At 38.1% G+C, this 26439-nt stretch overlaps 2 protein-coding genes across 2 annotated transcripts; both read left to right on the top strand.

Annotated features, from left to right (window-relative positions):
- Positions 1–2239: 2239 nt before the first annotated feature.
- LOC117322452 (uncharacterized protein C17orf98-like) lies at positions 2240–11859 on the top strand. Its single transcript, XM_033877371.1, has 3 exons — positions 2240–2777; positions 9538–9637; positions 10338–11859. Exons 1-3 carry the CDS (start codon positions 2499–2501, stop codon positions 10493–10495), a joined length of 537 nt encoding a protein of 178 aa, XP_033733262.1. The 5' UTR covers positions 2240–2498; the 3' UTR covers positions 10496–11859.
- Positions 11860–15244: 3385 nt separating this feature from the next.
- Positions 15245–26174, top strand: LOC117322451 (glycerophosphocholine cholinephosphodiesterase ENPP6-like). Its single transcript, XM_033877370.1, has 7 exons — positions 15245–15826; positions 21133–21281; positions 22107–22278; positions 22684–22979; positions 23768–23911; positions 24703–24814; positions 25201–26174. Exons 1-7 carry the CDS (start codon positions 15556–15558, stop codon positions 25419–25421), a joined length of 1365 nt encoding a protein of 454 aa, XP_033733261.1. The 5' UTR covers positions 15245–15555; the 3' UTR covers positions 25422–26174.
- Positions 26175–26439: the final 265 nt, after the last annotated feature.

The following is a 26439-nucleotide window of genomic DNA, read 5'->3' as shown; positions in this document are numbered from 1 at the left end:
CTTTTATTCCAACCCCGGCGCTGAGTGCGACGTCGACGATCGGGTACATACGTATATCATGTGTATATACCTGTGTTTTATATAAAGGGTTGTGTATGGAGGATTAACAGGGTCATATAAATACGTGCGGCCATCGTAATCGACACCCGTTTTCAATCTTTATATATACTACTCGTCGTATGAAAAAATAGATTTCGGAATCCGATATATGGTTCTAGATGATTTTTTGGTTAGCTCATAGAGTTTCGAATAACATACACGACAACACGTTATTTGTGACGTCACAATGACTACATGGTGTAATGTCATGTCATACTCCACATTCAAGTACCAGTCATGTAACGTTCATCAAGGTATATTTATATTTCCACTTGATTCAGACTCAATGAACCTACCACAGTTAACTCAAGTCATTTTTCAATGAACTATATCAAGTCCGGCGTAGGAATACATTTGTCGAGCTTGAACTATATTTCTTAATTCCTTTTTCAAAAATGATAATATTTATATGAAATAAATTCCATTAAAATAATATTTGTTTTAATTTGTTATTAAGTTTGTTCACGAAAGAAATCCTGAAAGTAATAACCATATGTAGACGAAGAGTGGTGACGTACATTTCGGTAAGTTCCGTGGTAGACTTGCACAAGTCCCTATTTGTCAAGGACAAAATATTATACAAACATATCAAAAAATATAAATAAAAGGATTGACTGAAGTTTTGTTGAGGTGTATGGGGTATAAACCTCAATAGATCTTGAGACAAATGTATTATGGACTGCTTCTTCGCACTTCATAATGAATTTTTCTCAAGACCTATTGAGGTTTATACCCTCATACACCTCAACATAACTTTATTCAATCCTTAAATATGTAATATGAGAAGATCAATTAACTGACAGGTTGATTAGGCAACATTTGATTTTTAAACGTACGCGTAAACAATGTACGAAATGATCAAATCATAAAACCAATTCATCTAAGCATTTAGAAGTAAAAAATTACAAAGTTGCACTTTATTAAGTTTGGCTATAACTGCGAAAAACGCAAATAGGACCCCTCATCTCGTTTCATATATCCCCTCTCCCCGTTACGACATATCCAGAGGGCTACTTTTACCTGCCACTTCGAAATCATTGCCCCATACTTTATTAATGGATTCTTAATTATCCAAATCAATAACCTTTCATTTGTGTGTGTCGTGACCCGCGCTTGTCAATTTATTTAACCTCGTTTGTTATCAGTCACCCTCGATACTACAGAGTTTAGGTCCACTTTCGCTCCATGTGGGGAGCGAAAATGAACGTTACTCTGGCGTATCAGCTAGGTGTCTTATCTAAACACCTCCCTGGGATTTCCTGTTTCTTTCAATGTTCGCCAAGTTGTACACCAAATGCTTCTGTCACATAATGCATACTCCCTAATATTAAACGATGCATCTCATTTCTGAATCAGTTTAACAAACCCGTTGATTTTAATTATCTTAACTGCAAAGCAGCTAAAAAAGGTCCCAAATTAATACGCGTTGATACAGTTTGATGTAGTTGTCGTTTCATGGTCCACATTGACTGAGTCCATCGAAGGAGGTCAAAGTTCAGTGATAGCAGACAAAACAAGAGGTAAATTAAACGTATCTATATCTGACTTCCACTCAATATTTATATAGATATAAGGTACATTATGTATAAAGTTGTGATATCGATCCGATAAACAGATAATCTAAACATGAAAGGAAGTCAGTTGCCAAGCATGCGCAGATGCTGCGTGAAGGAGGGGGTATAAGCCCGATTGACTCTGCGAAAGACGATAGTGTTAACCACTGCGCCACCCAGCAATCAAACTCCATATAAAGGAACACGCATACTTGTGTTACTCTTCAATGATCTCAGTGGGACAGCACACACTAAAGTGGTCATATAAGCTCAATTATTTTGAAATGTGAACTGCATCTCTTTACATGTTTGTTTAAACTATAATGAATGTTGAAAATCGGTCTTCGTGTGTCTCAGCTAATGCATTAATATGTGCCCAACTGACTGCCATAATATCTCCTCTCAATTCAATATCAAGTAATTGAATTACACACACAGACGAATCACGTGATTAGCAACACAGCTCTTTGAACCCTGAGACACAAAAGAGTTCTACATAAGTATCTGACCTAAACCTGCTTAACATATAAATACACAGGCATTTAAAGGCCTGCTAGATAATCTATACCTGAGCTGTGTGTATATGCGGCTTTGAAATAATTTAATGCTTTACAATTCCCAACTTAGCAACTAAGGCAGTTAAGCGGAACTGCGTTGACGATAGGTGTCTGTGAAATAGAGTAGGCCTACTGGATATACTGTATCAAAACAAACCGTTTTGTGGATAATTATAGCGGGATAACTTCTGTATCTATAGCTTACATCTACCCAACTGGTGACGCGATTTTACGATAGGAAATCTGGATAACTAATAATCTATCCAACGTACGGATCTTACCGCCAAACATGCCAGAATCCGGATCCGAACGCCCCAGGACAAGCCAAAAGGGGCGTCATAACAAGATCTATCGGACCCCGGCGACCCCACCCCCGGAGGATCTACTTGTTAAGGAGAAGGGGTTTGTTCTGGACTGTAACGCTGCAAGTAGTATCTCTACGGACTATTCCAAGACGAACCCCAAACTGGGGCCAGTCATACCTCCCTACAACTCACAAAGGGATTCACACGTCGACCCCTACTTTCAGTTCCAGGGCGTTCAGAAGACACTTGCTCTAACTAAACAGGTATATATTTGTTCCACTTGTTCAGATTTTCTCCAATTTATCCAAACCATTGTTGCATTGTTAAAGAGAAATGAAAACTCGCAATTTTTTCATTCATGCAAAAAAAAAAAGTGCAATGTATACATTTTTACCTTTTATTTCATGATTTTTTCCCCATTGTGTATTGAGAAAAGGGTTGATCAGAACTCAATGGAAATATTATAATCAAAAAGTCTATATTAATTGATGTATTTAGTTTTTTACCCAAATCAATACTGTTTTGATATATATGCTCATATACTGTACATTTCTTATATATTTGACCTAAAATTTACATTTGAAAAAAACTATACAAATCTCGAATATATTGCGATATTATCAAATTAAGGATATTCGACAGGTGTGTGTGTGTGTGTGAAAACAATACATTCTTTGCTTTTTCTACCGATAATTGTAATTTCCTACAGGAAGACAAATTTAAAGTGCCGTTGCAGCGGTCTATATCGTGTAGAAGCTGCAAAGGCACTCGTCGCATTGTGACGTATACGGTTTGTGTAAAGATAAACCCTGTATACATATATATATATAGATCCAAACTGGATAATTTTATTAAAGATATAAAACTTATCTTAAAGGTGAAAGTAGAATGATCAAAATTAAATTGCAAATTAAATGTGACTTTACAGACCTCAGGGGAAGTTGTTGAAGAATTTCTCTATTTTTTATCTAACACCGAAGCTCGTGAGAAAGGAAACGTAAAAAAATGTGTCGGATTTTTTCACAATCGCTTAACGTTATGTCCACCTTGTTGTAAACCGTGTTAACTCGACTGTATATGTCTGTTATATAGAGCCAAGGTTATAGGTAATCGATATCTCTTGTAGAACATCGCATTGCCTGTTAATTAGCCTGCTTCATGGCTTACTTACAAGGCCTACCATATATCCGGCCTCTAACACGTAGGTAACGCTACTGCCTGGGAACTAATAATTAATTAAGTATTTTCTTAATTGGGTCATAATACTACAATAGCACTAATGGTGTCAATCGTGGCCTTCCATCATCGTCTACACGGGCGAAGTAAATAAAATACTTATCTACAGTGATGCTAGTGTTCAATAGATTTCTCTGGATGAACACGAGTGCATTTAATTACATGTCTGTTTGAATGTAGCAAGTATCTCATGACTCGTAAGAACCATTGATAAGAACGTAAATTCACACACAAACTATAAATAAGAGAAATGCTCCACCTGTTTTTGTTTTTGTTTTTTTGTTTTATTGTTTTTGTTTTCTTTACCCGTAATCATTAGTATAAACGGATTTTTTTTTTACATAACATTTGTCAATATCATACAGTAACATATACAGTGTATTTATCTATCTAATTTGAGAGAGTTATTTAATCTTTGTTTAGGTATATACAGTGTATGTAATTTCATTTTATGAAGAGAGATAACACAATATGCACTCATCTTGTTTTATTGTCAAACTATTCATGATATTTAACGACAGATAACAAAATTTCTTACATCATATACAATGAAACAAACCATCAGCTTTGCTCGGCCTAGCATAACAACTCGACAAAATATCTTCCATATATATATATATACACTGTAAGTTGTCGGTAGGTCATATGTACTTAGCGACAAACAATACACACACTTAAAATGAAATATTATCAGGGAATTTCAATTCCATACAATTTAAACATAACCTGTCAGATTTTATTGTGAGTGCTAATGTCAATGTTTGTCACCATTTCTTTGACAGTCACCTTAGCTTTGTGGACAATAAAACTAGATCTTACTTACCACGAGCTTCCAATCACCTGATCAAAGAAAGGAATAACTTAAATCAATATTGAACCTTTTCAGTATTGCATTGTTAGCTTAACAAACATTAACAAACACTCTTACATGGCTATATTTTTTCCATAAATATTAAAAATTCAGAGATATCTACGTGTACGTAAAGGATGTTTTGATAAAATTAGTGTTTTCACGAACATCCTGTATTTGTTACAGAAAATATAAAACATACAATTTGAAATTTCCATTTGACAATTAAATGATTAAGCTTACCATACTTTAAAAACTGATCCAAGTATTTAGTATGTTGTTAGCGTGACTATTTGTACTGTACGTGTGATGTCATTTGGTGGTACAGATCATCTCACATCGTTAATCAGATCGCGATAATCCGGACAGACAGGAACATTTATATCCGGAAACTGATGTACACGTATTTTAGATCAACAGCAATCATTATTAACCATGCAGTTTATTTTCATTCCCACTACAGACAATTAATTTTCATCATCCATACCTATCTAATCATACAACGTGTGTAGATTTAATCATTTTGTCGAAATTTTGGTTAAAGATGCATAATGTCGAATTATAGTATTTTACTATTTAAGTATAAACTTCTATTATGATGATGGCTGAAGTTTGATCCTACGGAATGCTACGCTAATATGGTTCTTGTGGGATAGGCTTAAACAGAAGTTTTATTTCAAGTTGACTAGGCTCCGGTCGTAAATAATCTGGTAATTGTAGAAGCTAACAGTGTTTAAACCAGTAATGATAAAGTCTATAGACATATACAGTAGTATTTAAAGTAATGCCAGTACTTTATCTAATGACATACCTGTGGAAGGCCGTCTGGAGCGACATGCGGTATATTCAATGTAAATGTGATATATAAAGTACGAGTTTGTAGCAAGTCACGTGCATGTTTTTAAAACACGTAACTATAATATAAACTTATATATAATATATGTCTACAAATGACGAAGGAAGTCAATTTTATGATCGCGTGCCCTGACCGGGCCTGGAACTCGCAATCTACATGTAGTCCACGTTGTACATTGTACTTTAAAGTTATGACTTCATTGGACCGCTGTCTCATCGTCTCTAGGTTTATAACAAGTAACACAGGGCCCGAGACACTATAGCTCAATCAATCAATCAATCAATCAATCAATCAATCAATCAATCAATCAATCAATCAATCAATGCATCGATCGATCAATCAATGCATCGATCGATCAATCAATCAATCAATCAATCGATCGATCAATCGATCAATCAATCAATCAATCAATCAATCAATCAATCAATCGATCGATCGATCAATCAATCAATCAATCGATCGATCGATCAATCAATCAATCAATCAAATGAACTATTACAAGGATCTGATTAAAACCGTACTAAAAATCCACACATACGATTTAATTCTAATTTCATAAGGAGGCCAAATTCAATCAAGAGATATGTGCCATACTATTTATCAAAGGTAAGAGTTCACCAAATTAATCATTTTTAATCTGCGAACCAATATTCTTGTGTTAGATCTGTCTTTACATTGAAATTGAAATGTAATTAGCTTTATTCTATAAAGTAGCATTAGTTTGCATACAATGAGTTGCCTTAGAGGTACATTTTACTGTGGATAGTGTTTAAGATATTAACTGACACGATCTTTTCAATGTCAATTTCTTTATTAACTGTGGGCCATATTGCCCATTAGTACATACTGTATTATAATATACAAAATCATAATATACGTGAACAGCAATAGAAATTACAAAGTGGAGAACGAGTTCAGAGTTTGTACATATAGCCAGGATCTTATTGGCTTCGAAAATAAGATTTGCATGATACAATTCACTGACATAAGTTATATTAAATATAAAAGTCTATACTTAGTCAAATCATGTACTATTGGTTACATATAATATTGATATAATAACAGTATATTAAAAGCTATGTATTTGATCCAAATGAATGATCCCAACGGTGAGGGAGATGCGAGAGTGGTTGGGGATACCCCTACCAGAAACTCGCACATCCTCCGTTGAGATCAGGCAGATCTGATTTTAGCCCTACGTGATATAATGCTGGGTAGGTAAATCGTTTTAGACAGCAACGCGTGAGTATACATCAATGTATACCTCTCCGAATGAGATTAACAAAGTACTACACATGTAATGTAGAAAATAAACCTAAATGACACTATGACAGTACTATACTTTTTCCGATTGTGTGTAGTTTGAGCTATGACGTAACACACTCGTTTAAACATGTCGGATAAGAGATTGACAGAAATGTACATTACCCCCTGGGTTTTTCGACAGGGGGTGAAGCGATGGACTGGTCAGCTCAGTTATAGAAAAATAACCGGGATAAGAATATTTATCTACTCCCCATGTTAAGCCGTTATATGAAATATACATGGCGGAGTATCTTCATTTTGTCACCACCTCTGATAAATACTTAGGCCCTTTACAATATCTGTATGATCATGCTATTCTGTATCTACAATGTGTAACTGTCATTTTTGAAAGTTTTACTGACATGAAGTTTACTATATTGAACACGGTACCAGGTGTATATATTATCAATTCATTGTCGTAGTTGTGTTGGGTATTCATTTAATTGTTCGATCGTTTCATTTTGTATGGAGTAATCAATTTCGAATCAAATTTCTAACAAGGCAAAGTTGATTTCAGAAGTGATATTGACTACACGCAATGACTATCACCGGTATGGTCCTTTTATGATTTACAAAATGGGCATTATACATTTAAACAATTCAATAATTTAAACAAACTGTCTAGTGTTACTATGTACTGTTAAGGCCAAGTTAGCCCGAGTTTTCTCTGGTCCTGTCACCATGTCTGGTGTAGGGACCAGACATGGTGACAGGGCCGGAGAAAACTCGGGCTAAGGCCAAGTCAACCTAATTATGTGTTTAAGATTCCCAACTCTTAACACCATTTTCAAAGATGAATACTTTTAAACTTAATGAAAATAAATAAATATACCACATACAAACTAACCAAACACGTGTCCGGTCAGCTAAGATGCACTAAAGTTACAAGATGAAGACTTTACTGTTTTCATTCTCGATATATATCTATATAAGTAAACAATGTTTACATGTATAGCTGGTACATAAAGACACACTCTCTCCTATATCACATGAATTATTGAATATTATATACACAATACAAAATTGATTATTTCAGAAGACGAACACGTAGCGTGTCAAATTCATTAGCGACGGAACGTTTGTTCAGCTATGACACACAGGAACTCGTCATATTTTATTTTCACATGGTTTCGATGTAATATTTTAACTTATATTGACTCCATTGTAACCAGTACCTGGCATGGGCTATGGTGCTTTATGAGAGGAATATTACGCTAATAGAGATACCAAACCAGAACAACACGAGGCCGTAATCTCTCTTTGCCGAACAGTTATCAAACAAATTGTTTAAACATTAAATCTGAATCAATATAAAAAAAACCTCTGTCTGTGATTCCCCGAGTTTGTCATAGCGAGATTATTGGATTAGCCATGGCTACAGAGGAATGGGATCAATACGGACCAGCCCCCTTTATTGGATTAGGGACTATCTGTTGGTTTAGTTACACAATTTTAAACACTGAATATTGATAAATTGTCGTACCTGCAGGTGTTATTACAGATACACATGTAGAGTGTCATCCCCACACAGGTCAGAGACGTTTTCTATAGAGGAACGCGAATAGATGATCCCCTCACCCCCCCCCCCCCCCCCCCCCCACCACACTCTCCCCCCACTCCCCCCCCCACTCTCCCCACCCCACCCACACCCCCTCCACACTCTCTCCACCCCACACCCCCTCCCCACCACCCCACACCCCACTCCACACTCTCCCCCACCCCAACCACACCCCACTCTCCCCCACCCCACCCACACCCCAACCCCCTCTCCCCACAACTCCCACACTCTCCCCCACCCCCTCTCCCCACACCTCCCCACCCCCACACCCAACCCCCACACCCCCAACGACCCCCCACACCCTCCACCCCGAACACCCCCACACCCCACACCCCCACAACACACCCCCACCACCAACAACACAACGCCCACCCCCCACACCCACACCCCAACATCCACGCCACACACCACGCCCGCACCCACCCACCCCCCACACCCACACCCCACACCCCACACCCCACACCCCCCCGTTCCCCACCCACCCCCCACACCCTCCCCCACACCACAACGCCGTCAACACTCTGCCACACCCCAAACCCCCCCACCTGCCCACCACCCCCCACACCCTCCACACGCGCCCCACCACCCACACCCCCACACACCCCGCCCACACGCCCCACCACCCCCACACCCCGCCACACTCCCCACCCCACCCCACCCCCCACACCGCCCCACCACCCCCACACCCCCCAAACCACCTCCACCACCCCACCCCCCACACCCTCCCCACCCCCCACACCCCCCACACTCTCCCACCACCCCCACATCCCCTCCAAACACTCTCCACTACCCCACATCCCCTCCACACTCTCCCCACCACCCCCACACCCCTCCAAACTCTCCCCACCACCCCCACATCCCCTCCAAACTCTCTCCACCACCCCCACACCCCTCCACAATCCCCCCCCCCCCAAAACCCCTCCACACTCTCCCCACCACCACAAGAAATACCGGCTAGTGAATCTGGTTCAGAATAAGAATGTGAAAATTTAACCGTGGGATATAGGGTAACGGCAAACCTCGGGGACCAAATTCCACCAGCAGAGCTATATTAATAGATATAAAAAGCGTAACTGAAGTGTCGAGATGACGCAATTTTCGCGAAACAAGTTGCCTCCCTTTGAATATTAAAATGGTAAATGTAAACCAATTTTTGTTGTTCGTTTTTTTGTTTTAAAGTTCATGAGGTAAGCTATGATTTATTTTGTGTCATTACAGGACCCCCCTGGCTGTTCGATAGAAGGTCCCGTAGCAGATTATTTCAATGAGAAAGGAACCGGCTACCAATATTTATCGTTAAGAAATAATTTCGGAGCAGGTAAGTAAAGTCTATGTCAGATAGAGTTTATCTTTGTTTTCTATATATCATACGCATTCGGAGCAGGTAAGTAAAGTCTATGTCAGATATAGTTTCTCTTTGTTTTCTATATTATACACATGGAATAGGCATATCGATTAGGATGAGTGCCAATTTTCTGAAGCAAGTTATAAAGCATATTGATGACTTCCAACTTACACTACGAATATATACGGAGCTAGACATTTCAACATGAAGATATTTGTGTACATATGTATCACAAATAAACAGGAATCAAAACGCAAAATGACAAAACCAAAAGCTAGCCCGTTATAATTTAACATGACCGGACCGGTTGTCGTACTAGCTACCGTGTCCATATATCTAAGGATTAAACTGTCTGTTTTTGGTGTCTATGGTCGATATAGATGCCAGAGCTTTGCAAACAAACGTCATATTGTGTGTGCGCTAACACTGTGCAAAGCTTTTGTAATTTAGGCATGATGGTTTACGTTAGTTACAAGTAGTTCCGGTGGGTGAATATATTCATGCGCGGCATAGATTGATGTCATGTTTTGTGTGTCAATTATGCTCACATATACTGCAAATGTTTTTACTTCGTTTATATCGTGGCTTTGCCACCAAAATGTAAATAAACATGTATAGTGCGCTCACCCTGGAATGTCATACAAATATATCGATTTTCTTGTTCATTTCACAGGTCACTCCCGAGAGCTGGTGGACGGACATTCACAGTTCATGAAAGGCATTGAACCAGTAAAAGGGTACAACGGACCATACGGATACCGTCGGAATACACCCTGGCTCAGGGCAGAACCCTCACCGTTCGGAACAGCTAGTCGGTCGGCTACTCATTGATAAATCTCCATTAGATTCTTTGTCCAATGACATTTGTTATATTGATTTTCTGCTCAACACTGGCCAATGGACTTCCGCATGACATGGTTAGGACATGACTGTGATAGCCAATTGACTGTTGATTTGTATTGATTCAGCTGTGATAATTTTACATCAATATGTTTATTTATCTACATGGTAGAACTTTGCCGATAGAAGTTAGACGGAATGTTGATTGATATGCAGGCCCCTGTTTACCGTACACCCATTACAATCCCTAATAAAGTGATAGGGAGCATGTCACGTGATTAACTTTCCTTTTGTTCTTTAATGGAAACAAGACGTTTAAAAATCAAGCAATACACTACTCTATGCTATTAGGTACATGTATTCGTCTCCTTTTGTTTATTTCTAGGCGATTTTGACAGTTAGTCATTCAGACTTTGCCATTTTACTCCAAATGCCCTGTTTTTCACATAGAAGAGAAGATATTTTTTTTAAGTTAATAATTTTTTATGTTATATCTTTAAAAAAATCCCTTGTAATCTTTAGACAAAAAAACAAACTTCGTACTGGAGTATGTCCGCCTCTGTTATTATTTATCAATAGCAAGATGAAATCATATGTGTCGATTTCTGTTCACTTTGTCGGATTAAGGAGATGACGGACAGTCGAGAGTCCATAAAACTAGGTCACTGAGGCTTAATTCATTTCTGTGTATGTGTCCATCCTTAGCCGTAATGAATACTACCGATACAAACCCAACATATGTCTCAAAATGTATTTATAACTACAGTAAAAAGGGAATATTTTGAATATTTAAGAAATTAATCCCTTACAATACATATTCGAGTGATGTATTATATAAATTAATATGTTTTGAAATATTTAAGTATATACTATCATTATATTATATACATCGATATGTATTCAAGTATTATGGTCATTTTAAATAACAAAACACTGCTAGATCTTTAACCCTACTATAAAATCGTGTAAAGCAATGGTTTCAGTTAATCCGACAATTGTACCTCAATTTATGTTTATTGTCCGTTTATTTTGTCCTTTGTACTATCTAAGTTAAATGTATACCGCTGGAACTAATTCATCTGGAATAATAAATCCGGATTTGTGAATGTCTTCACATCCGGAATTGTTCCCGGAGATGTTCGGTTTAGTATTGATACATTCTAACATCCGGGTTAGTGAGATGCTATGTTTGGTATGTTTGGGAGTACGTGTACCAGGACTGTGTTTTAGACAAGCTAGATAAATGGACGATAAGGATATCCCTGTGATTGTATAGAATATATGTTTCAGTATTATGTAATGTTGTATATTCCCTCCTGTCATATTTTCCCTGACATTAAAATTTCAAATGATGATCGCTTTTGTTGTACATTTTGTAATTTTGATATATATTCGAAGGGCCATAAGTCGAGATCTGTATACACGAGTTATTTCCCTTACATTATTTTGAAACTATGTCCTGAACTTAAAACAACAACAACAAACAAACAAACAACAACAACAAAATACCCCTGTTTGACAAATGCAAAAACATATTGATGCCTGATGATGTTACTAATATACTACTTAAAGTATATAAAATATATTTGTATGGTATTTTGTTTATGAATATCAGCAAAACTCCGACTATGGAGCGCTAATACATTGCTACGAGTCTCCTATCGTGCTCCTCTTGGATGTTTTTCTCACAGATAAGTATCCGCATGGGCTATATCATGTTATGTAACCTGCGATCCGATTGGTCGACATGATTTACTTTTTTTAAATGGTAGCCGAAAGAACCCAGATATTTATCTGCGAGGAAAATATCAAGAGGAACACGAGGGAAGAGCTGTAACGATGCATTTGATAAGAAAATAAGTTTGTTTTGACTGAATGCTTTGACTACATCTGTCCATTGTTTATGAGAGTGTAGATCGTCGGATATTTTTGCTTATCGAGTAGACATTTGTATTTGTTGAAATGGTTTCAATAGTGTCCGACTAAAGGAAAGCCGTCATTTTGTGAAAATACCAGAATGCACGTGAAATAACTAGACAGTTTTGATGTGATATCTTTGTGTCATTATCACGTTAAAGTCTCTATAATCTTAATCTGAACTATCGCGAACTGACATATCTTGCCGGATGCAATTCTTACGACACTTTGAATGAAGTCACACAATTTTGTACACTGGCGAAGTCCCTCCCCCTTTTCCCTATGTTGTGTCGTAGTCATCGATCTCTGACTAATCTGCCTAATAAACACCTATATCACGTAGCACAGTTGTGATATAAGTGTTACATAAAACATTAAAAGTCAGGGGCCGGTTGTTCAAACGTCCATTAAATTAAACTTCCATTAACTGTTAATCAACCTTTGAACAACCGGCCCCAGAACGAGTGTCAAGAGGAGATGTGTGATGCTGAATTAGAATGATACAAAATGGTTTATTTCCGTTTTCTCTTAATTCCTGTTTGATTCTGATTTTTATTTCCGTTTTCTCTTCATTCCTGTTTGATTCTGATTTTTATTTCCGTTTTTTCTTCATTCCTGTTTGATTCTGATTTTTATTTCCGTTTTCTCTTCATTCCTGTTTGATTCTGATTTTAATTGCTCAGCTAGACAACATGTCCTCATCTTTCATGACATAATATGTCGTGTACAATCTGTAACTTTAAAAGCATTCTTTTCATCCATTAAAGGAACATATAATACTGACAGAGAGAACAATGGGCAGCACATTAACAACGCAAATTGTCTACAACCATAACAATATAAGCTATGTCAACAACTTCTGTGATGTAATGTATTACAACACAACTAATCAGACAACTGGCCAACAGCACGATACAACATACACTGTGTGTAAACCACGAAAGCATATAGAGGTCTGGCATGCCAGGTTTTGCGATGTTTTAAACTTTCGAGTTAATATCTCAAAAATTGAAAATTTCGACTTAGTATCTCGCAACTTGATACCTTATAATTAGGGTAAGAAGGTTAACGTAACAGAAGTTTCTCAATCCTCCCGAGTAACATCTGACGAGGTATCCTCTGTTTCCACGAGGATGCACCCTATGAGATGATTATCTGGCCTCATTGTCTCTGTAACATCACGCTGAGAACATTTTGCCATTTACATATAATAGTACCAAAATCATTTGTATTTCCTCTGAACTGCATCATTCATTTCGAATATTTTTATTTTTCATCGCCTTTTTCAAATTCATTGATGTATCAAAAAGCTATAAAACAAGAAAAATGATTTTGATCTGTGTCACAGCATGATCTCGACATGTTAAATCACTTTCCCTACCAATAATCTTTATTTTATTTGTTTGTAGCTGACCAAAAATCTAAAACCGGAAGTCATAACAAGTACACCAACTGGTGCATGACAACACTTACCATTCCCCTTGGCATGGTTTTACTTCCGGTTTCTTGAATTTATAATAATGATAATATTTAATTCCGACAAAGTATTGTAAACATTGAAAATCACATCACAAACTGATTACATAATTCAGCATGTTGATACAAATTTATATATCACAGATGATGTTTGAATGAATTATGACAGTAAAGTACGACAATTGGAAAGTATTGTTTTGTATTTCTCTATTGACTTGATATAAGCTATCTCGTAAAAGTTAAATTAAAGAGGCTTACCCGCAGACGGACCGGTAAATGGCACATCTCCGATCACAAATACACTTCAGTACACGTTTCTATGTGACAAAATTAGAGGCTTTCCGACTTTATTTCTTGAAAACAATTACAGAATATGTATTTAAAAGACGTTTTAAAACTCAACCTGAGAGGGAAATGTATGGAATATAACGGCAAATCTTCTTTGTAAATCGCCGCTGCCTTTGAAGTTATCACTGTGCGGCACTGTGTACGTGCTTGTTTCTTTGATGTGTCAATCAAATTAGACTCCACTTTATAGCGGGGACTTATTGCGGGTTGCGATTAAATAAATAATATTTAAAAAATGAGGTTTTAATATCACTTTTCAGCGTTTTATAAGGAAAATAAAATGCTGAAAACTCAACAATTCCAACAATCTGTCATGTGTAAAAAATCTTTTTCTATTAGCCAATTTTTCTGATCTCTCTGCGGGTAAGCCTCTTTAAAGCTTGTTATCAATAGGGCTCCCTTTACTAATGACTTCAGTTCCTTTATATATTTCCTTAGAACAGTAAACTGTAAAGTCTTTGTTTCTTAACCTTCATTTAACTTGGTCCGTTTTTGTCTTGTTCTAAAATTTCTTCAACAAATAGTCTTTATTTTGAGAAAGGTTCAAGATCTAGACCGTGAGAACCGTAATGAACTTTTAAGTTGATAAAAACTTGCCCTTCATGCAGGTTGTAATGAACGACCGTCATGAAGCCGGTTTGTAACAAGATATGCGCCCGGACTTTCAGCCTGAGGCCCTAATGACGTCATTAATTTACAGGTTAATGAGAGTTTAATGCAGTCTACTGGAGGGATATCCGTTGTAACGCACAATCAAACCTACAGTATTACAAGGTGATTTGTCATTCTATTAAACTAATTTCGGAAAGAAGACAGGTATGTTAAGTGTTTCACAAACTTTTTATGTTGCAAAAATAAAATGTTTACATTCGATGTGCCATTCTCTTTGTATCACAGTTATACAGTAGAAATCTGAGGCATGCATGAATTATTTTCCCTCGCAAACATGCCTTGACGACATGTAGGGACAGTTATATGTATATGTGTTGTATCAGCTCGTAATTATACCCGGAGTAAGGATATCTACAAGCTACGTATACATACGACCCGGGCCCCGGGACTTTCGGACAGGGTGCACGTGTCGCAGCGGACTAGAATCAGGAAGTCACCCTCCAGGGCAATATATCTACCTGTCCACTATCCAAGCTTGATATATAGAATCTTACTTGTAAACATGGTCATATATTCATAATTGTAAATCAAGTGCCGTGTACAATAGCCGCACTTTTCCATCGCCATGCTGCACATGGACAGTACATTTTGATGTAGTGATTGTAAACGTGGTTTACTTATAGCGCTGTACAGAAACTATGATGGCAGGTTTGAGATATTTTAAAACCATACACGTATTCCATGTGTTGCTATATTGTGTTTTATTCGGATCTGTCGCTATGCATGCCGTACCAAAGGATAACAAACTCCTTCTGTTTTTGTTGGACGGATTTCGTTGGGATTATTTTGATCGGCAGGAAATAAACCTTCCCGGATTCCGAAGAATGATGAGAGAGGGAGCCAGGGCGGAATATCTTCTCCCGGATTTTCCTTCTCTCTCCTATCCCAACTACTATTCAATTATGACAGGTATTTATTTAATTTACAAATGTAATTGCTTTCATATATTTAAATTATGAAATATACTCTGTGTTGTACGCTACACTAGTCTGTATTGTAATACGATTTTAAAATTATAAATGTAATATTTTCTTTGACAAACATTTTGGAAGAAATATTCGAAAAAAAATGGTATTTTCAAAACTTTTCTAATGAGCCAACTTGTTGTTTAAGATTTTAAACAAACTTGATATTGTCAGTTGAACATATTACGCTACAGGTTTGTTATGTATGAATCAATTTTATTTTTATTTACATTGTACATAACATACATGTACATTTGATTGTGGAATCGTGAAACTAGTTTGTACTCACTCTGTCTAAAAATAATATTTGAAAACTTTCTTGTTAAAAATGTTCTAATTATTCTTCAAAAAAATGTAAATTAAATTGTAAATGTAGGAGACTTCTAATTTCTCTTCCTCCGTTTCCCTCTTATTATCACCCTATCTCTACTCATATTTTCAAAAATAAAACCACTTTATGTTAATTCTAATGTCATCTTGTGTAAATATTTGTGTTGTATACTGTTTTTGGGAAAGGTCTTTGTATAAGTTGGAAAACTTGTGCCCGATCCCTTTGTATATTTATGATACAATAAAATATGTTTAAACTAAACTAGTTTGTACTAATTTGTTTTATTATAAAAAAATAATGAATGACGTCATCAAAGTTAAAAAAAAAAATACGTTACGCGGATTCAGAATGTAGGAGTTGATCATATTATCACAACACTAATCTAATTAAGGAAAATAATTAATTATATGATGAAAAACAACAATATTTCAATACGGGGTAGAAAAGATTCTTTATCCGCAATGTAATGATGACGTCACTTGACATTGGATATCGGGATTTTACAGATCATGAGCTAAAAAGCCTACGGACGACAGGTCCAACATAAACATAGGATCCTATATGAGTGTTAACATATACGATTTTATGAAACGAGTCATAGAAGTTCGTATTTTTGCGAACCTTCACAAGCAAATATAAAAACATCGAAACGAGTTTTACGAAACCTGATATGAAATTATATCTTTAAAATGCTTTTATCATATAACTCATTCTTAAGCTTAACTGTGACAGGCTATAATATCAAAACTTTGAAGACAAAATCAAGCAGAGACAGCCATTTTGTGGTACAAATGGCAATTTATGACGTCACGTTATTGTCCATCTTATGACGTCACAATCATTTTTTTAATGATTCAGCCAATGAAAATGGTCCAGGGTATATTACATTAAATAACATTATTGGATGTTATATGCAACATGAGTTTTATTACCTTTTTGTAGACTGCTCATACTGTTCGTGTGATGTCATATAATGTGTGTACAATATTTAATTATAGAACTAACGAGATTTGAAATAGTGTCGGCGTCAGTCTGTGGTCAGCACTACCCTAAAGTCATGCAGTTTGTTGACTAAGTGCGTTGTCTTACAAACACATTTATTTGTTCGATGTTATGTACATGAACAGATAAGTGTACATGTATGTTGCCGCTGGCACAGTTCACCCCTGGGGCAATTTGTAATTTAATTTGTCATGAGTCAGAACGTTTGTATCGAATGTTAGTAAACTATTTACCTTAAATCTATTTTATGGCCGTAAACAACAGCGACAATTTAAATATTTTCAAAGACTATAACAGCATGAGAAAAATTTCAAAGGACTAATAAGCCCCGGCAAGAACTGACCGTAAAGACAAGTAAGCCCCGGTAAATACTGACCGGAAGGACTAGTAAGCCCCGGTAAATACTGGCCGGAAGGACTAGTAAGCCCCGGTAAATACTGACCAGAATGACTAGTAAGCCCCGGTAAATACTGACCGGAATGACTAGTAAGAACCGGTAAATACTGACCGGAAGGACTACTAAGCCCCGGTAAATACTGGCCGGAAGGACTAGTAAGCCCCGGTAAATACTGACCGGAATGACTAGTAAGCCCCGGTAAATACTGACCGGAATGACTAGTAAGCCCCGGTAAATACTGGCCGGAAGGACTAGTAAGCCCCGGTAAATACTGACCGGAATGACTAGTAAGAACCGGTAAATACTGACCGGAAGGGCAAGCAAGCCCCGGTAAATACTGGCCGGAAGGACAAGTAAGCCCCGGGAAATACTGACCGGAAGGACTAGTAAGACCCGGTAAATACTGACCGGAAGGACAAGCAAGCCCCGGTAAATACTGACTGGAAGGACTAGTAAGCCCCGGTAAATACTGACTGGAAGGACTAGTAAGCCCCAGTAAATACTGGCCGGAAGGACTAGTAAGCCCCGGTAAATACTGGCCGGAAGGACAAGTAAGCCCACGTAAATACTGGCCGGAAGGACAAGTTTGCCCTGGTAAATACTGGCCGGAAGGACAAGTAAGCCCCGGTAAATACTGGTCAGAAGTACTAGTAAAGCTCGGTAAATACTGGCCGGAAGGACTAGGACGCCCCGGTAAATACTGGCCGGAAGGACAAGTAATCCCCGGGAAATACTGACCGGAAGGACTAGTAAGACCCGGTAAATACTGACCGGAAGGACAAGCATGCCCCGGTAAATACTGACTGGAAGGACTAGTAAGCCCCAGTAAATACTGGCCGGAAGGACAAGTACGCCCCGGTAAATATTGGTCGGAAGGAAAAGTTAGCTCCGGTAAATACTGGCCGGAAGGACAAGTTAGCCCCGGTAAATACTGGCCGGAAGGACAAGTAAAGCTCGGTAAATACTGGCCGGAACGACAAGTTAGCCCCGGTAAATACTGGTCGGAAGGACAAGTTATCCCCGGTAAATACTGGCCGGAAGGACTAGTACGCCCACGTAAATACTGGCCGGAAGGACAAGTTTGCCCTGGTAAATACTGGCCGGAAGGACAAGTAAGCCCCGGTAAATACTGGTCAGAAGGACTAGTAAAGCTCGGTAAATATTGGCCGGAAGGACTAGGACGCCCCGGTAAATACTGACCGGAAGGAGAAATAGGCCCCGGTAAATACTGGTCGGAAGGACAAGTACGCCCCGGTAAATATTGGTCGGAAGGAAAAGTTAGCTCCGGTAAATACTGGTCGGAAGGACAAGTTAGCCCCGGTAAATACTGGCCGGAAGGACAAGTAAAGCTCGGTAAATACTGGCCGGAACGACAAGTTAGCCCCGGTAAATACTGGTCGGAAGGACAAGTTATCCCCGGTAAATACTGGCCGGAAGGACTAGTACGCCCCGGTAAATACTGGCCGGAAGGACAAGTAAGCCCCGGTAAATACTGGCCGGAAGGACTAGTACGCCCCGGAAATACTGGCCGGAAGGACAAGTAAGCCCTGGTAAATACTGGCCGGAAGGACTAGTACGCCCCGGTAAATACTGGCCGGAAGGAGAAATAGGCCCCGGTAAATACTGGTCGGAAGGACAAATACGCCCCGGTAAATATTGGTCGGAAGGAAAAGTTAGCTCCGGTAAATACTGGCCGGAAGGACAAGTTAACCCCGGTAAATACTGGCCGGAAGGACAAGTAAAGCTCGGTAAATACTGGCCGGAACGATAAGTTAGCCCCGGTAAATACTGGTCGGAAGGACAAGTTAGCCCCGGTAAATACTGGCCGGAAGGACTAGTACGCCCCGGTAAATACTGGCCGGAAGGACAAGTAAGCCCCGGTAAATACTGGCCGGAAGGACTAGTACGCCCCGGAAATACTGGCCGGAAGGACAAGTAAGCCCCGGTAAATACTGGCCGGAAGGACTAGTACGCCCCGGTAAATACTGGCCGGAAGGACAAGTTAGCCCCGGTAAATACTGGCCGGAAGGACAAGTAAAACCCGGTAAATACTGGCCGGAAGGACAAGTAAGCCCCGGTAAATACTGGCCGGAATGAAAAGTAAGTCCCGGTTTCGATCCCTTGTGGGGGCCTGGAATACATTGAATTTATTATACGCTGTTTTACATATTACGTTAATTCTGTTCAGGTTTATAGGATCATGAACTGAACGAGTATGAAACCATGTAAAGTCATATTTGATATTCGAGATTTTTGAGAAATGCATTATGTAAAAGCGAAGTTATATATCTGACCTTTGCAGGAAGGCATAATGTCAAGGTGGAGTATTTTAACCGGACATAGTGTGTCCTTTTGAAATATCTGTAAAAATGCAGTTTACACTGCTGTAAGCGATAAAAACAAGAATCATTTCTTATATTTATATTTCAACCTGTGTTTTTTAACGTTATAAAAAATTAAATCGGCATTCTTTTTTTCTGCGTTATATAAATAGACGTAACAACGTAAAACCAAAGGAATCGCTAAACAGCCGATTCAAATTTGGCGGGAAACGTTGTCAACTACAGGAATGAACAAAATATAGTTCCACAGTAAGATCATTTTTCCGATTCCTGTACGATATTTCAAACATTTGATTTTTTTATAACTTAGTTTAATCAACCATATCCCATTTTAATTTTATTGGGAAAAGGTCAAAACAGCAATGAAAATAGTCATTGTGGATTCAAACTAATTGCGCATGTGTGCACCGGTCAATTTGATGTTTAAACACTTGTAAACGATAGTTTATTGTAATGTTATATAAAAAACACACACACACACGAAATGTAAATATTTACAAAATAGCCAGTAATGGCAGGGCAGCTTACGTCTAAACTGTATGATAAATTAACCTGTACCCTACCTACTCTGTTCACCTGTCCCCAGTTGATTCGAAATCAAAGGTCATGTTCGTATTATCACGATTGCCATGACAGATGTCGACTACTTGTGAGAAAGCTAAGAAGATTTCGTTAGATGCGGGTTGATGAAGAACATTGGTCGTTATCACCATCGCATAGGGGAAATATTTTATTTTTTGTGCGATATGAAGTCGGACGTGCTGAATGATTGTTGATGTTCCAAGTGGTTCCGTTGTCACTACAACATTGATCAGTTGTATGATGGATGTCGTCGATGTGACAGAGGACGTTTACTCTTCCGGGACACATGGTTCTTACTAAAGTTATATCATTACCACTCTGTAAACTACGGAGTTTATGGAGTGGACAATGAACATCTAATTTTGATTAAATTGGGAACACCTGGTCATGCGCTCTATGCATTTTAATCATTCTTATACTAATCTATATAATGTTTGAATTTGCTCTCGTTTTGTCGAGTTTTAATTATAGTTATGACTTCGTTTGTATGTCGGTGTTATCCGTTTTAATATCATTTTCTGTTCTTCTCTAAAATGGTAATTTAACATAACGAACTGTGACTCTGGTTTGATCTGTAATATCGCTACGGTCTACAGGGTTACACTGCGAGGATCATGGAATGGTAGGGAATTACATGTTTGACACCAAACACAACGAATCCTTCCTGATAGGGGTTAATAGGGACCAGTACCACGCCTACTGGTGGGATGACGGCGAGCCGCTGTGGGTCACCGCCGAGAAACAGGTCAGTATATGTCAAGTTAGGCCTTAATTAAGTGTGTTGTACCCATGCCCCAGTTGTTCAAAAGGTGATTAGGCTAATCACAATTTAACGACAATTTTAACATCCCGATAAAATCTTTTTTGGTGAAAATAACTTGAGAACATTGTGTGGAACTATAATACTCAACAGTCTCTACAACCTGCCTATCTTAAGGAAAACACACAATCAGGTTTTGCTGTAAAGGAGTAATGAGAAGTGTATATCGGTTGCCAAATCTCTTCTTAGGATGTTTTACTCATCGATATATTCGGACCCCCTGTTTTGGTCCAACATAGCCTGACAATAAACAATGGCGTTCGGATATTCATCTGTCATCTTACTGGTGTTAGTATAACCTCGCTAAGGTACTCTTTATCAATCTAAGTTCAAGATAATCGACTCCCAAATGGATAAATTTAATTTACGACATGCTCACGATTTAATTTACGGCATGCTCAAGATTTAATTTAACCGCATGCTCACGATTTAAGTTTACCGCAGTATTTATTCAGGGACATGCGTGTCGTAATTATTGCTCCCTGTCTGTGACTAGATAATTGGTTACGAACTTTCTGTATTTAACATCCCTGCATTTTTTTTATTCTTCATATAATCTATATCCCAGTCTGAAGTTCAAGTCTGGGGACATCGAGTGTATAAAGACTCAGTATGACTGGACCAAATGCGCTCATTGCTCATTTAAATTTCAAAATCGTCGCCAACATAGCCACGATTGACAAGAGCATGAAGCAAATTAGGCAGTAATACTATCCTCTTTTCCGATACTGTAAGCATTTTTTTCCCCAGGGAAAACGGTCCTACTTTTACTCCTGGCCCGGATGTGAGGTGACTATTCGGGGAGTGGACCCGACCTACTGTAAGAAATACCCCATGTTGTCTTACCCGAAACTAAAGGACATGCAGGCTGCTATAGCCGAGGGCCTGGAACTCTTCTCCAACGGATCCGCGGACGTTGTAGGTCTGTTTTAGTGTATATATCTATTTCACTTTGGTAAAATTGCAAAAATTTGAAGCATTGAAATTGTTACACTTTGATGTCAGTGTTTAGCTCCAGATATACTTGTAAACGGTACGATGATCTCTCTGTTCTACTGAAATACCGGTTTATCAAGAAAAACCAAAAGTTCCCTGTAAGTCATTTCGTTTTTTACTTAACAAATATGACAAAGTATCACTTAAATCCGAATTAGTCAAACATCTACTTTGACACAAAAAATTAGCAAACAAATGGTGGGCTTCGAGGCGAGATAAAGTCTTCAGGCAGAATAGAGGAGAAGGGATGAGGAGAATTTTATCGAGAAATAGATTCATTTTGAACAGTCAACACATCATATAAATACTAATGGATCATTTTCCCGATCAGGTATATACGTGGAACTACCAGATAAATATGGACACAAGTATGGACCGTCATCAGCAAAGCTGAATCAGAAACTGGAAGAGATTGACGCTGAAATGGACAAGTTATTGGACGAGCTCGAGTCACGTGATCTTCGCGATGACGTCAACATCATGATTTTCTCCGACCACGGGATGACAGAAGTGAGCGAGACTCGAGTCATCAACATTACAGATTACGTAGATATAGAGGACATCCGAGTGGTACTCGATGCGGGTGCGAACGTCTACATATGGCCTAACCCCGGTAAACTAGACAAGGTACAGTATGTACTTAATCTATAGTAAGGTACGTACATGTATCATATCTACACTGTCAATGCTTAAGGTAAAACAATAGGATCCAGCTAGCTATATGTAAATGCATCTTTGTAATGATATATTGATCGAAAAAAGCGTTATACTGTGGTTAAGGGGGTCGGGACTTGACAGCTAACGCCGCAAAACAGCGAACTGAACGATTCCGGGTGAAGTTCCGAGGTGTGCGGTTCGATCCCTTAGACGCAGTTTGCATTTTTCAGGAAATTAACGTTTTCCAGTTTGTTATTGTCAACATTTCTGTTAAGCATGCGACTGGCCCCCATGTTGTTTCATAGAGGTCGTCACCCGCTACTACAGGGAACCACCGACTGATGACCATGTGACTATTTGTCGACAACGGGATCTATCAGTAAAACAAACACACGTAGAATAAACCACGGCTATAGCCGATATATACTAAAAACATCCGCAAAGCATTTAAAGCTTCATACCAAATATTATGTAGTTCAGTTGTTTAATATTTAAACGAACATGGGAAGGTTTAGTGGCAAATTGAAGATTTTGTTATTTATCTTAAAAAAAACAATGATTTTATCGCTCATTGGTTAACTCGCGGTATGACTTTGATTTATCGCGAAGTATGATTACGTAATGACGTAACACGCAACGTAATAAGGTGTTTGCCTGTAAAATGTCAATAATTAGTCACAAACGAAGGTTTCGTTCATTTCAGAAACATTATTATTATTTTTTATAAACAAATCTCTGATGCTATTGCTGGTTGACAGGTGTATAGTGATCTAGTTGCTATGGACAACCCATACCTGACCGTTCTGAAGAAGGCGGACATCCCGGACAGATGGTATTATCGTAATCATTACCGGACGTCCCCTATCTTACTGGTGGCCGCCAATGGCTGGTACATCACTACGGTAGGTACACCCAGTAATCATACGAGTTATCTCTCTTTAAACATGAACTGAATTTTTTTTTTTTATTATCAATAGAGATAATACTGATTCCAATTTAAAGAGGCTTACCCGCAGACGGACCGGTAAACGGCACATCTCCGATCACTAAATAAACTTCAGTACACGTTTCTATGTGACAAAATTAGAGGCTTTCCGACTTTATTTCTTGAAAACAATTACAGAATATGTATTTAAAAGACGTTTTAAAACTCAACCTGAGAGGGAAATGTATGGAATATAACGGCAAATCTTCTTTGTAAATCGCCGCTGCCTTTGAAGTTATCACTGTGCGGCACTGTGCACGTGCTTGTTTCTTTGATGTGTCAATCAAATTAGACTCCACTTTATAGCGGGGACTTATTGCGGGTTGCGATTAAATAAATAATATTTAAAAAATGAGGTTTTAATATCACTTTTCAGCGTTTTATAAGGAAAATAAAATGAAAAACTCAACAATTCCAACAATCTGTCATGTGTAAAAAATATTTTTCTATTAGCCAATTTTTCTGATCTCTCTGCGGGTAAGCCTCTTTAATATTTGTAATTGAATTAATTAAATCAATTTTTTGTAAATCGGTACATTCTCGACTGCTGTTATAATGATGATCATGCCTCACCAGACAACATTTATTCTACAAGTCAACAAAACCCTTTTATGTAGGACTTGTACACAAGTCATGATAAGTTAACATTGCTTTTTGTACGGGAATCAATGGCCAGACTCACGATTCTGTCTGTCATTTTTGTTTCAGCCGTTACTTCCTCGATTTTTTTCCTACTTTGGTTCCGGGCCGATGCAGGGGACACATGGTTTTGACAACAATGAGACTGATATGCAGGGTATATTCCTCGCCACTGGACCGGGTATGTTGGTTAGTTATATCTGCCAGACACATTGTATTGTCGCGTGGGTATGGGAACACCTAAGCTTAAAACTGCAAATTAACAAATATCGGGTACACTACGACGTTGAATGTTTAAAGCAAAGATTCATGTTTAATCGAATGTAAAACGATAACGATAAAATATGAAATTAATGATGAAAAAAAGATGGAACCAAAAAATACCATGAGAGCAACTTTCAGATGTCGGCGTATTTAAATGGGGGATACTGCCGTCAAGTTATATTTACAAAATAAGGTAATTTTTCCAATTAAACTCAACTATAGGACCTATCAGAACTAATTGTACCGATAATTAATTATCCGAGGCACGTCCTAGTTTATATCTTTAATATTTTGCTGTTTCAGATATAAGCCAAAACGTGGTGGTGAAAGGGTTCGCCAACATTCATATCTACCAAATGATGTGTGACGTCTTAGGGTTAACGCCCAATCAAAACGACGGTCAGTGGGACGCTGTGGCGGGAGTTTTAACCCACAAGCGCATCTCGTCAGCTACATCCGTCGTCGTCAACGTCACCATGGTGATCGTAATGGCGGTGTTCAGTCTTATACGTCTATCTATTTGACCAAAGTTGTCGTTCGACCATATAGTCATTACTATACAACCAAAAGCATTCGGGTTATATCGTAAAACATGACGGAATCACCCGAAGATGGGAGCAGTCGGTCTTGAAATGTTATGACACGTTTGACCTGTACATGGTACGTTGTTTGTGTCGAAAGCAAAATATATTGATAAAAGAAACTCTATGGAGGTTAGAAACATCATTGATACAAGTGAGCGAATATCCTTAAAGGGTCATGGCGTACAGATACCACGTCATCATCAGATATTTGTCAATGTGACGCTTGGGAATCCATTGAATAAAACATTGTTTATAGCCGTGTATCAATCGCTCGCTTGACTTAGTCACTGTCGTTTCCGAGACAAGTATGTCTTACATAGCACAACATGACGTGGTTAAACTGAATCCAGGTCAAGGTTCACGATGTAAACGTACATTTTAAACGGCATCAATAAATAAAAATATCTGTACACTCGCTCAGTATCAGTAAAATTTGCTTATATATACATTGTATACATATATTATTGATATGCTTATGCTCAATTTAATTTCAATACTTTAATATTTAAAACCAATAACCTCAATGAATGTAAGACTGCTCATTTAGACTCCAAATAGATCATACTTATTTATCCCCTTTAATACTTTTGGGGAAATACGTGTACGTTAAATCCACTTCGTCATTAATTTGTTTATGTATTTAAATGTTATTGTATTGTATACAAAAATCAATAAATAATCGTTTGTTATCTATCGATGATTTTATATTCATTTATTTATCTACCTTTTACCATGACTTCGTGTTACGTACATTTATCTACACAATCACGGAGGTGGACGATGACAAACAATGGCGCGACATTGTCTTTACATGCGATACGAAGTTTAAACAACGAGTTTGAGTTAAAATTTGATGACAAGTAATGTAACGGTTACACATGTAGAGACCACCAATGTTGGAAATTGAGTTTTCATTTAAATATTAGTTATTTCAAAGAGAAAATCCATGCCAGTTACA

This window comes from Pecten maximus, chromosome 2 (assembly GCF_902652985.1).
Source record: "Pecten maximus chromosome 2, xPecMax1.1, whole genome shotgun sequence".
NCBI classification, from domain to species: domain Eukaryota; kingdom Metazoa; phylum Mollusca; class Bivalvia; order Pectinida; family Pectinidae; genus Pecten; species Pecten maximus.
The sequence above is the reverse complement of the archived record's forward strand: the minus strand, read 5'-3'. Positions and strand labels throughout refer to the sequence as shown.